General features: G+C 37.4%; 1 protein-coding gene across 2 annotated transcripts in view; it reads left to right on the forward strand.

Moving 5' to 3' along the window:
* RNF217 (ring finger protein 217) overlaps positions 1-12,042 on the forward strand; it is a 126,757-nt gene that overhangs the window by 80,160 nt on the left and 34,555 nt on the right. For both annotated transcript variants that reach the window (XM_019729507.2, XM_074333531.1), the window contains exon 2: positions 766-999. In XM_019729507.2, the coding sequence (XP_019585066.2) occupies positions 766-999 (234 nt within the window). The remainder of the gene's footprint in view (positions 1-765; positions 1,000-12,042) is intronic.

The raw sequence follows: 12,042 nt of genomic DNA on the forward strand, positions 1-12,042 counted from the left end.
AATGCTAGCCATATCTGACTTTCATTCCAAATGCTAAATGTAGGATTCCAGTGTGTCCTTTCCTCTCCTAATCTAACTCTGTGGTCCTTTGAAGAAATTCATTTTATAAATTACCGAAGTAGTAGCCAAATCTTATTAGAATTTTTTTTTACATTGTTGTGATTGGTTTAACTTTCTTACTTGGTATTTTGATTATTCTGATTAAGAACTATCATATGTTCTTTACATGGAAGAGTCAAGGAAAATAGAGTTAATTTTTGGCAATGATTTTTAAATTATTAGATATTGTATGTATACAGACTTGCAAAATTTCCTTTTTGTCCTTTTCAAGTAGTTAAATGTGCTCAAAGTTTAGTGCTGAGATACTCTTTAGTAAAGCTGAAAAATCTGAAACACCTTGCCATCCTAGCTGTTCCTTTAGTTGGCATACTGTCTAAATGCTGTCTCACCCTGGCCTTTCCAGAGGATGGGATGATAATTTGCTTCTTTGGTGAGCCTGTGGGTTAAGTCCATTTAAGTTCACAAATGTAATGATAGAAAATGCTTAAACACTCTATAATTCATTTTGGAAACATTATATAGTGATTAGTTATTGTGTTACTGCTTAATATGGGAACCAAAGTAACTATGATTTATTTTGTTAGGAGTCATGAAAAAATGACAGATTGTCCTTTACTATAGTCATTAAATAAAGAAAAAATGATGTAATAACCAATGTAATAACCAAAGCTTTTTGTTTTCTCTCCTATCTGTTCTTTCACACAGATACAAGTTGGCCAAGTAGAAATCAAATGCCCTATCACAGAATGTTTTGAATTCCTAGAAGAAGCAACGGTGATCTATAACTTAACTCATGAAGACTCCATCAAATATAAGTACTTCTTGGAACTTGGTCGTATTGATTCCAGCACCAAGCCATGTCCTCAGTGCAAGCACTTTACAACCTTCAAGAAAAAGGGACATATTCCCACCCCTTCCAGATCAGAAAGCAAATACAAAGTAAGCATGTTCACCAGAGTTGTGGGTTAGATGTCACATGATGGGAGCAGCCACATTGGGCCAACTTGTGGTGGGCATTAAGTGGGCTTCCTTCCCTTACCAGAGTCGAAGGTGAGTATATATTGGCTATGATTCTGAAAATAGGTGGCTTGGGGAGGCTGATGAAAGGACAGCACTCTTGAGGATTTAATTCAAGTTTTTCTTTGACTTTAAGCATGTTTCAGATTCATCTCATAACCTACTTGAAAGGCTCATCTTTAAAGTAATTGTCATTACTATTACTAAATATTAAATAAATACTAAGACTTTTTTTTTTTTCAATTTGGTATAAGCTTGACTTTTTTGGTAGACCCAGTGTGAGGCCCCGTGGGCTGTGTCTATCATAAGTGAAAACAGTATCAAATACCATTTATTCATTTATTCAGCAAATACAAAATGCCAGTATGTGCTAGGCATTGTGCTAAGTTTCAGGGATACAGAAGCAAATATGACATAGTCCTTGGTCCAAAAATGTGTAATGAAGGTGAGAGAGATACATGTTCTAAAATGACAGTTCCGTATGAGTAGTCAAAAAACAAAAAGAAAAAACCCAATACACTTGTGCTTTGAGAACATTGACAGAGGAGTTAAGGATAGGATGTCAGGAAAGGCTTTGTAGAGAAGATGCTTTTTGGTGTGTGTGTGTTTTTTTGTTTTTTTCTTCCCAGCCAGGTAAACAATGGAGAACATTTCCGAGCAAGAGATGAGTCAGTGCTCAGGTCAATGTTGAAAAGAAGTGTTTGGTAGAGTCAGTGGGGACAGATCAGGCAGGTAGTTAAGAGCAGATCATGTTGACTCTTTAAGGCTGTGCTCAGAAGTTTGAATTGAATTCTGTAGACATACAGAAAGATAATTCTGGCAGCGGTAGTAGACGACGTCACAGGAGGGCAAGGCTAAAAGGTAGGGAAACCTAAGGCAGCAACTATGGGAGCAAATCATTGATTTATAACCCTGGCTGTGCATTAGAATCACCTGGAGAGCTTTCAGACACCCCAGTGCCCCAGAACAATTGTCTGGCGAATTTTTGAGCCTCACTGGGTGACTCTAATATACAGCCAAATTGGGAACCTTTGCAGTAAATGAAGTGGAAAAATGATGAGGCGTGTGGCAGTAGTTTTCATCCTTGTCATTACAGCAGAATGGCAGGATGAAGTGGTTTCAAAGGCTGTTTGAAGTCATCTCCATTTCAGGTAAGTTTTTGCCCGTGTTCACGTCTTGGAAGCAGTGGTGACTACATTATTCATTCTGTAGCTTTGAGGGGACCATGGTTTAGCACGTGTTTCCTCTACCATTGCAATGATGAGCTAGATTAGGTTAGTCAAAGCTTCTTAATGAGCATTGGTCTTTGAAATTGCTTGACTCTCACAGTTAATTTTTCTTTTTATTTACTGTTTTTGTGCAGGCTAGTCTCTTTAAGCATAACTATCAGGAAACACACACCCCCCTTTTTTTCTTCACTAAAAAGTGCATTTTTGAGGTTACAAAATTGTATAACAAAATAATACCCTCACAGTGATTTTGAATGCTGACTTAGCAAGAGAATACTTTTATTTGTATATTCTTTGGGTATTTTAAGTTATTTTTATTCTGTAATTGATGTTATCAGAAATTACTAGTTTTCAGAGGACTTGTTATTCCATAACTTTGGATATTTTATTTGCTCCTAAATGATGTTTAGAATTATATATTATACATACATTTTATATATTATATATGTTTATATAATTTATACATAAACTCAGACTATACTATTCTGGAATTTTGTGTTAATTAAAGCATGTGTATATAATTGACTAAAAGTGAAAATAATTTTAAACAATCTTGTTCTTATGAAATGGGTGAAAGGAGGTGTAATGTAAGGTGCATTTATAGCAATAGTGAAATGTTATAGATCTCATTTCATCCAAAATCACCAAATTTTGTTGTATTGAGTATATTTTATCACAATGTACATGTATTAAGAGTAAAATATGGAGAATTTGAAAAATATAATATTTGTATAATTCTGAGTGAACCTGGGGCACCCTGATAACATTCCCCAATGTCAGGCTTCCTCCAATGTCTACCAATTGGGTTGTAGGTAAGAAGAGATGCAGGGAGCAAATGGATCAAAATCTGAAATCTAATAAGGTCGGATTTTTACTTTTGATAAGCAAAGGAGAATGAAATTTGCTTTGGGAAGATGAGGAATTCAAAAAGAAAAAATGTTGTTGATTTCTGAAGCAGTGAAAATTCATGGGAATGGGTGAGCTTTGAAAATCTCAGTATAAAGAGAAAATATTAAGCAACTTTAAAGAAATATAAAGTTACCACAGAATTGGAGGATGACTTTGGTTGTTACTCTTCTTTACTCTTGTAGAAGAGAAGATCTATAATAGAAAAGATAAACAATCCCTCTGTTCTGTATTGTATAAAGTCCTAGGTGTAATTCAAACAATTCCTGAAGCAATAATTTTTACTATTTAGTATAATGTTTATATAGCATTTTTCATCATGAAACTTCAAGCTCTTATGTTAACATGAACTACCTGATTTACATGCTCTACCTGTCTGGATATTATGAGTGAAGACATGAATACTCCAGCAAACCAACTGTGACATTCATGATTACAGTAGCACCCTAAACTTCAGACTAATATCTTCACTCTTAGTGGCGAACAAATGAATGATTTTTAGGTTTGCTATATTTTTTTTAATTCCATTTCCCCAATAACAGAACCCACTTCCAAACTGGTATAATTTATCATAACTTTAAGAGGGCTGAATTCAAGTACTCAAATGCAATAAATTGAGTCATAAGGCAACCGAAATGGGGGATTACTAATGTGTAACATGTCTGAACAATTTAAAATCTCTTTATATTTACAGCCTAAAGTGGGTTTTGTATCTATTTATAAAACCCTTGAAATGTATATTATCCTTTTTCAATCATTGAGTTACAGTATCTTGATCCAAGATGTCACTCTTTGAGCATTTATTATGGCTTCTGCTATCAATTCAGAAGCACTTAACATACTGAGTTAGGACTGCTTGAAAATATTACAGCTGTTTTATAGCAGGAAATACATTTGAGAGCATCTCACATGAAATTTAAGATCTAAAATATCATATTTGGGGATTTCAGTTTGAATAGGTTTTTGTAAATAACCACTTATTAAATTTTTTATATACTTAGCAGATGTAAAGAGGTAAACAGAATGTATCAGCCAGCAGTTACAAGAACTCTTAAGTGCCAGTTTATCCTTCTCGGCCCTCCCTTACCATCTCCCTTCCCACAAAAGTTTGAGTAAATAGAGCTTTTCATTATGCTCTGCACTCTGTCCAACTCATACTATACCAAATAGAACCAGTGCATTCCTAAACTGAGGCATTTACATTGAGACAACCTTGCCTTTGGTCACATCTAGTTTTTTTCACTCATCATATTTATGTTCTTAACTCTGTAACTCTTTCCGAAAAGTTATACCATTCCTTTTCTACAAGGTTGATTTCAACTTCCACTGTGAAATCTAATTTCTAATCTAAACAGCTCCTATACTTTATTAACACAACTCCAACTGCATGTCAATATAGAGAACACGGTGGTGGTGGGAAAATAAAGATGTTGAAGTTGTGGCTTTAATGGCACTCATTTGATGCCTGAAGATGGACCCGTTACCAGCACCTGAAGTTTTTTCTCCGTAGCAGTTATCACCTGGGATTCTGTGGTGTATTTGTGTGGTTATGTGTTTACAGTTTCTCTTTCTCACTGGTCTCTTAGGAGGCCAGGCCCAGGCTTGCATATTGCTGATAACCTGTATCAAGCCCTATGTCTGACAGAGTATGTTCTCAAAATACATTTGTTGAAGGAAATAATAAATGGGCCAATGCACAAATAATAATGTGTACTGTAACAAATGTGAATGGAAAATGCTGGTACACAGGAGAGGTTGGGAAAGCTTCATTAAAGAATACACACATTAAACTAAGCCTTGAATTTTTGAATTTGCCAAGCTGGAAAAGGTAGGTCAGAGCATTGGCTTCAAACTAGATTTAAACTCTCAGCCTTCCACATACTAGCTCTGTAACCTTGGATACAGTTTCCACATCTTTCAGTGGTGACCGGGGGTAGTAACAGTACCTGTCATAAGAGTATAGTAAGGATTCAACAAAATCACACATACAAAGTGCTCAGCGCCCTGTCTGATACATCCTAAGTGCTCAAAACTTAGGATGTGCTAATTTTTGGCAAGGGCAGCAGAATGAGCGACCCTGGGTTATTGGGAAGGGAACGGAAGAGTCAAAAAGAATAGAGGTAGAATAAAAGATTGGGTGACTGACACATGGTGTCAATAAAGGAGGAATGAAATTGACTGTGTCTTGAGGAAGAGGAGTGAGTTTGGGGAGTGGAAAACTAGTTTAAAGTGTGTTGATAATGTTAAGTTTGAAGACCCTTTTAGGCATCAAAGAGATTCTAATGCTCAGCAGTGATCTTTTGGAAAGAATTAACATGTGAGGGGGTGGGCGTGGTCGTTGAATTCACAGAAATGAAGAAAAGGATATTTGGAGAAGCAGGGAAAAGTTCGTTTTTCATGGAAGAGAGGAGAGGATTGAAAATGATTAAATGTAGTTATTTTCCTTCCAGGAGTTGTACTGAGATACGGGGCAGTTCTAGGTTTCCTTCTTATTTCCAAGTGTCGACCAAGAAATGGCCCCCTTTTCATATTGCTTTGGAGTGAATTGAAGAGCACGCACAAATCAACACGGGGAACCAGTTATAATAGAAGTAATTCCATTTATGGTTTCCTTCAGGCGAAACTAGTAATAATCCCCACTCTTCCCACAAATATCAAGGAAAACTGATAACTCACAGAATGGTGCTTTGACTCATCATAAGGTAAAAGAAAAAAAGCCAATAAAATGTCCTGGGGAAACTTCCTCTTACCTTATACATTTAGCATTCTTTTTTCTCTCTTGTAATTATAAACCCTCTGGATAGAAATCACATTTTATAAAACTGCACAAATACATTATATCCTCATGTAGTAAAAGAGCTTTTCTAAGGTCTTTGAAGATACAATCAAATCGATGGGTTTGTTATTCCTAATTGGTGTACTTTAAAATGTGCTTAGGTGAAAGGCTGGGATTTGGGTAATACTCAGTTTTACCCTATTCCTCTGTCTATTATTGAACCATCTCTGACCTGTGCTGTACACCAGAAAGTTGCCTCTTTGGACTGCTTCTCCAGATTCCTTACCATCCTGATTTCTGTTTGGATTTTGCCAAGGGTTGGCATCGGCAGAAGACAGGAGGATGGAGGGGGAGAATGGTAGATGCATTACTTCTTCACTCCCTTCCTAATTCAGTGCAAAGTTCTGGCAATCGTTGTGTCACTCCATGACTGCAGCTTCCCTCCAGGTGGTCCCTCCTTCATGTTTATAATTCTCACAGGGCTCCAGAAATTTCTTTCCTCCCTTGTTTCTTTGGCCCTAGGGATGGCAATGACTTCCCACTCTTTCTGTCTCTAGGGGCCTGTCAATCCTCTGTTCAAATCCCAGCTGCACTTCTTCAGTTGTGCTTCCAATAAATAATTTTCATTAACAAGCAGATAGATAGATAGATAGATAGATAGATAGATAGATAGATAGATAGATAGATGAATTAATGAATGGTGTTTAAATTTCCATCTAGTAAAGATGTTTTGAGAATTCTTTCCATGTATAAAAATGTTTAAAGCTTTCCCATGAAAGTTCAATTAGTGTGTTGCTTTGCTCTTTGGTTTTTTTCTGACACCATCACTTTAAGTTGACAGTGTTTACAAATTAAGAATCAGATTGTGCCTCAGCCTTGCAAGATCTGTTTAGTTTATGACAGACACTGTTTTCTCTTGGCATTAATGCATCATTGATGTCAGGAGCCAATAAAAACGTGTATTTCCTGAAATGATTGCTGCTAGCATAGATTTGTGAGGGAGAGAAAGATGAAGTCGTCTAGCCCAGTTTAATGAAGCCAGCTTAAACAAAGGGTGTGTTATCCATGTTACCTTTGAAAAATGTGTAACACTCATCTGTGATGCAGGCCTACTAAATCTTATTAGGATGAATTTCTCCCTCTGGTTACTAGTGACATGCTTTGCTACAGTTCTTTGCTGCTTTCTTGATGCATAAATTAGCCATAATACTTTATAGAGTCTTTACTTGTGTTTGAACTTCTAACACAAGCCAAATATTGGAATTCATTTGATATTTTAGCCTACATCTAATGATTTAAAAAAAAAAAAAAACTAAAATAATTGTCATAATCAAGGCTCACAGCTCCCATAAACAGACCTGCAATGGGACTGAGAACTGTATGTTTTTTCACTTCATCACATCATCCCTTGGATCTTCAGCACAAGGTACAAGTGAAGAATCATTTCTCTCTGCTGACCTGCTGAGTAGTGAATAAAAGTCAACAAGTCCGGTGCTCCCTATAAAGTGGTCTGGAAGATGTTAGGACTGCGTTTCTCATCTACCATACTCTGCATTCCTACCTTGCCATATTTACCCTCTCACATCTGTAAGGGAATGTAATGCAGTAGTCAACATGTGTGTGAATCCTTTCTACAAAATGCTTCCCAATTGGCCATTCAGACAGATTCAACACTTCCATTGTTAAGGAACTTGCTGCTTAGAGAAGCATTCCCTTCCATATTGAAAGAATTCTTTGTGACCTTCAGGCTGAGATCTGTCATTCTCCTGCTTTCACCTAATGGTCCCAGAAAATATGCCCATTTCCTCATATGACTATGTAATTAGATGGCCTTCCTGCTACTTCAGGGGGGTATCTCTGGGAGATGTTAGCCTTATTCTATTGTGTTCAGAATAGAGTGTCCTATTGAAAGCAGGATGATGCCATATTGCTTTGGCTACTGAGTTTGGGCTACACAGCTCAGGGCAGAATCTTCTAGTACCGTGTATATTCATCTATGAAGAGGTGGGTCCTAAGACAAGAAATAGACTCAGACAGAGACTTCTCTGGGCCTTGCTTTTGAGATTTAGAGGAAGACTCTATAAAAAGGTGTTTTCAGGCAGTAGAAGCAAGATGGATTGGTATAAAACTGGTTTTTCAAATTGGGGAGAGAGGACTTTTGTCAAAGGATAAAACCCATATCTCTTAAATTCTGACATGCTACCCTAGAAGAGCATGCCACTCAGTTGGAAAAGAAAAGCTAGTACTGAAGTGAAAAGCTAGTACTGTGTAATAAATAGCGAGTTGCATATGTAAAAGGAGCCTGGAAACCAATATGAAGGAGGTTGGTAAGGTGATTTATATGAATGTCTACTGTATCTCTATGTAGGTTATCTTGTCATGTGTTACTGTTTTTGTCACCATTTGGTCCCCAATCTTTAAGAAACTTTCCGTTTCATTTTCCAGCTTAGTTTCAGTTATGCTTTGAAAAATTAAGGGAAGTGTTGCTTGGCCACATTTGGACTGTAATCAGGGAGCAGCGCTTCATGATGCCCATGTGTTACTGGCACTAAATTCAGGGAGAAATCCCCACGTAGCAGGTAAAATCTTAGGGAATAAGAATCAAGTGAAAAACAAACAAACAAAAACAAACTCATAGATACAGAGAACATTGGTGGTTACCCAAAGGGAAGTGGGTTAGTGATGGAGGAGGGGTGTTGCAAAATGGTGAAGGGTGTCAATTTTATGGTGAAGGTTTTTGGTGGTGATCACTTTGTAGTGTATACAGATGTCAAATCACAATTTTGTACACCTGAAACATACCAATTTTACCTCAATAAAAAAATAAATCAAGGTAAGAAGTCAAACCACGTTTTCCCATTTGGAGAGTCTCTACTGCCATTGTTGCTTTAGGATATGATCTAGGGGAGATGTGCTTCCTTGAAAGTATTTGAAGCCATGCATCAAATACTTCTTTACTCATCTCTATAATACCCTGCATTTCTTCAGAATCTTCTCCTCTTCAAGAAAACCGTATAAGGTGTTACAAAACTTTTTATAACTATGAGATATCCATATTATTTGCATATTGATTATTTAGAACATATCCTAGTCTGACAGCCATAAGTTTTATATGTTTCACATAAGGTGTTTCTGGACCACAATGTATTTTGAGAGACACATCAGGAGTAGAGGAATATTAATGTAAGAGTAATGGGACCCGGTTCGGGGGCACTTTGGCAAGGCTCAGGGTCAAGACCGCTGAAGTGACATTTCTGGGCTACATTGGAACACTTGCTATTTCCCCAAGGCACCATGTGATCTCAGGCCTCTGTGGAGACGTAGGCTGGGACCTCTTCCTGAAGTGCCACCCATCACTTGTCCCAGTGACATTCCACTCTTATTTCAAGGTCACATTCTCTCCAACCTCTACCCTCCAGCATTCCCTGAAACACCTTTCCCATGGCACCCACTTGTCTAAGCTTCTATTCTAGCAGTTATTACATGGTTTTATACCTCTCTGGGTTTATATATATCTGCCTTCTATAAATTCCTTGAGGATAAGAATTGTAATTCTTTTTTATGTGCCTAAAATCAGTATACTCAGTATCTGCTACTTGAAGGTGTTTAATACATATTTGTTGAATGAGCAAATGAATTGTGAATATGTTTTATTATTGAGTATTTGTCTTAATCTGAAGTTCTAATAAAGCAAATTGTACTTGAAAAACTGAGTTAGCTTATATTTGCAAGCTACATTTACATGTGGATCTTGTCTAATATTTTGAGTCTGATAAATAATGATTTTGTGATTTATGTAAAATAGTTATGTATATAGAAGTATATAGAATTTAGCAAGAAAAGACTTATCTGGGGTGTTATTTGGTTCTGGACTTATTATTTTGTGAGTTTTTCTTTATTCGGCGTGATGAACTGTTAAGAGGAAATACCATTTACTTAGGAAAAGTGCGTTGGTTTAACTTATCATCTGAGTGTGATTGTAGCCCTGATTTCTGGAAAAACTAAGGGAATTCAAAAGTTAAAAATGTAATATAAAGTCCTTTTATCTTTCATGGATTCTGAGACAAGTTAATCAAGATTCCAACTCTGATAAGTTTATTCTTGAAATACTTGCAGCCTTGCTTCTTGTAGACAGCTTTGCACATTAATCATTATGCTCAGTAAAATGTCATGTGGATAAAATATTTACTAAACCTCATCTGCTAATCTAAGAAGTAATGATATCATCTCAGTCACTGGTCATAAATTAGATATATTGGTTTTTCTCTAAAGTCATTTAATATTAGCCAATATGCAGTATTGGCTATAAGCAAAATAATTCATTTTAGGAGTAATTTACTGAGTACCTACCGTGTGCCAGAAGCTCTGTGTTACTTAACTCAGGAAACACAGGATGAAGGCGACACAGCCTTTGCCCACAGTGAACTCGTAGGCTGTTAGGGAGATTAGACATCTCCATGTTCTATAAGACAGACACTGAATCTGGTTGGGAGGAACAGGGAGGACATCTTGAAACAAGTAGCATTTGATCTGGATAAGATTTCAGTAAACAGATTGTATTAATTGGACTTTCTCCAACTATAAGAAGCAGAGATGTGCTCTGTCTCAAGCTACCTCAGTTAATGAAGTTTACTGTAAGGCTGCACAGGAAGTAGGAAGGACAGGGAAGCAGGGTCAGCAGCCACCCAGGCAGGCCTTCCAGAGACTACAACACAAAGTCTGGTAGCATGAGAGCTCATTTATCGTCTCACTGGCGTGAATGTCTGTTGTTTCTTTCCCTGTTGTCTGCATTGTGGTCACTCAGCTCTCCTCTGCCTTTGCCTCCACAGCAAAGGTATCTATGTAGCCTATTTCATTCCTCAAGAGGGAAAGTCAGACTTTGCTAATCTCTATTCTACAATAAGCACCCAGCTGCACAAAGCTCATGCCAGCCACCTCAGACTGCTTGCCAGCCAGTGGATACCTGTTTTTGGCTTAGGGGCTCATCCCTGGTGTAAATCAGGTGCCAGGGAAATGGGGGCCCCTGGTATAGAGTAGTGCTTCTCAAACTTAAGCATGTCTATGAATCACCGGGGGGCCTTGTGAAAATGCAGACTCTGATCCAGAAGGTCTGGGTGTGACGTGAATTCTTTGTTTCCTCTAAGCTCCCAGATGAAGCTGGTGTTGCTACTCTTATGACCACACTTTGAGGAGCAAGGATAGAGCATGGTGACCTCTGTGTGAATATAATTACTCAGAAGGCAGGCACTCTGTTTGGGAGGTCTGTGGTTGTGAGATGGCATTTCATGTGGAGGAATAAATATAAATAAAGGAATGGATGTCTGTCTGTGTTTTCTATAAGGCCAATTTTGAATATGATTAAGGTCCAGGTCCGAATGAAGAAGGCATCTTCGGATCAAATAGTACTTAGACAATTCAAGTGCATTCTCTGAATAGCAAGGTTATTGGGGTCAGCTATTCGTCCTTGTATTATTTTAATCCAAAGCAAAGCAATCGTTGTTTTAATGTTTTCAGTGAGAAACAGGAAGCAGTTGGGTCTGAATTTAAATTATTCATCTTCACATGAGAGTTTGCTGCAAAGCTGTTTGCACAGTTTGCCCCCAAGTCTGTGCTGATGGGGAGAACTGGCTCTGCAGTAGGACCCGGTTGTTCATTATGAGGAGTTGAGAGCCAGAGTCCTGGGTATGGACACCAAGTATTGGATGTTTTTTATCATTCTAGTGTACTTTCGGAGGATCACACGTTTGTCTTGTATTCATTAGAGATCCACAGATGTGATAGTTCAGAACTTGGCCACAAAGACCCTTGAACCAGTGTATTGTCTGATATCCAAGAGTTAGTATCAGTTTCAAAGCACCAGTACATATATTCTTCTTTTCATTTCATAAATATAATCTAAGACTGACTGATTAAAAATCAAAGTTTTGTTTTCTGACGATGCTAGAGTCTAGTAATTTAGAATTATGAATAATGTCTAAAAGAAGAGAACTGCATTAAGTATTCAGATCTTTCTGACATAATGGCAGATGGGTGAGGATAAGCAAAGTCTTCTGA

The sequence above is a fragment of the Rhinolophus sinicus genome, linkage group LG05 (genome assembly GCF_036562045.2).
Source record: "Rhinolophus sinicus isolate RSC01 linkage group LG05, ASM3656204v1, whole genome shotgun sequence".
NCBI lineage: Eukaryota > Metazoa > Chordata > Mammalia > Chiroptera > Rhinolophidae > Rhinolophus > Rhinolophus sinicus.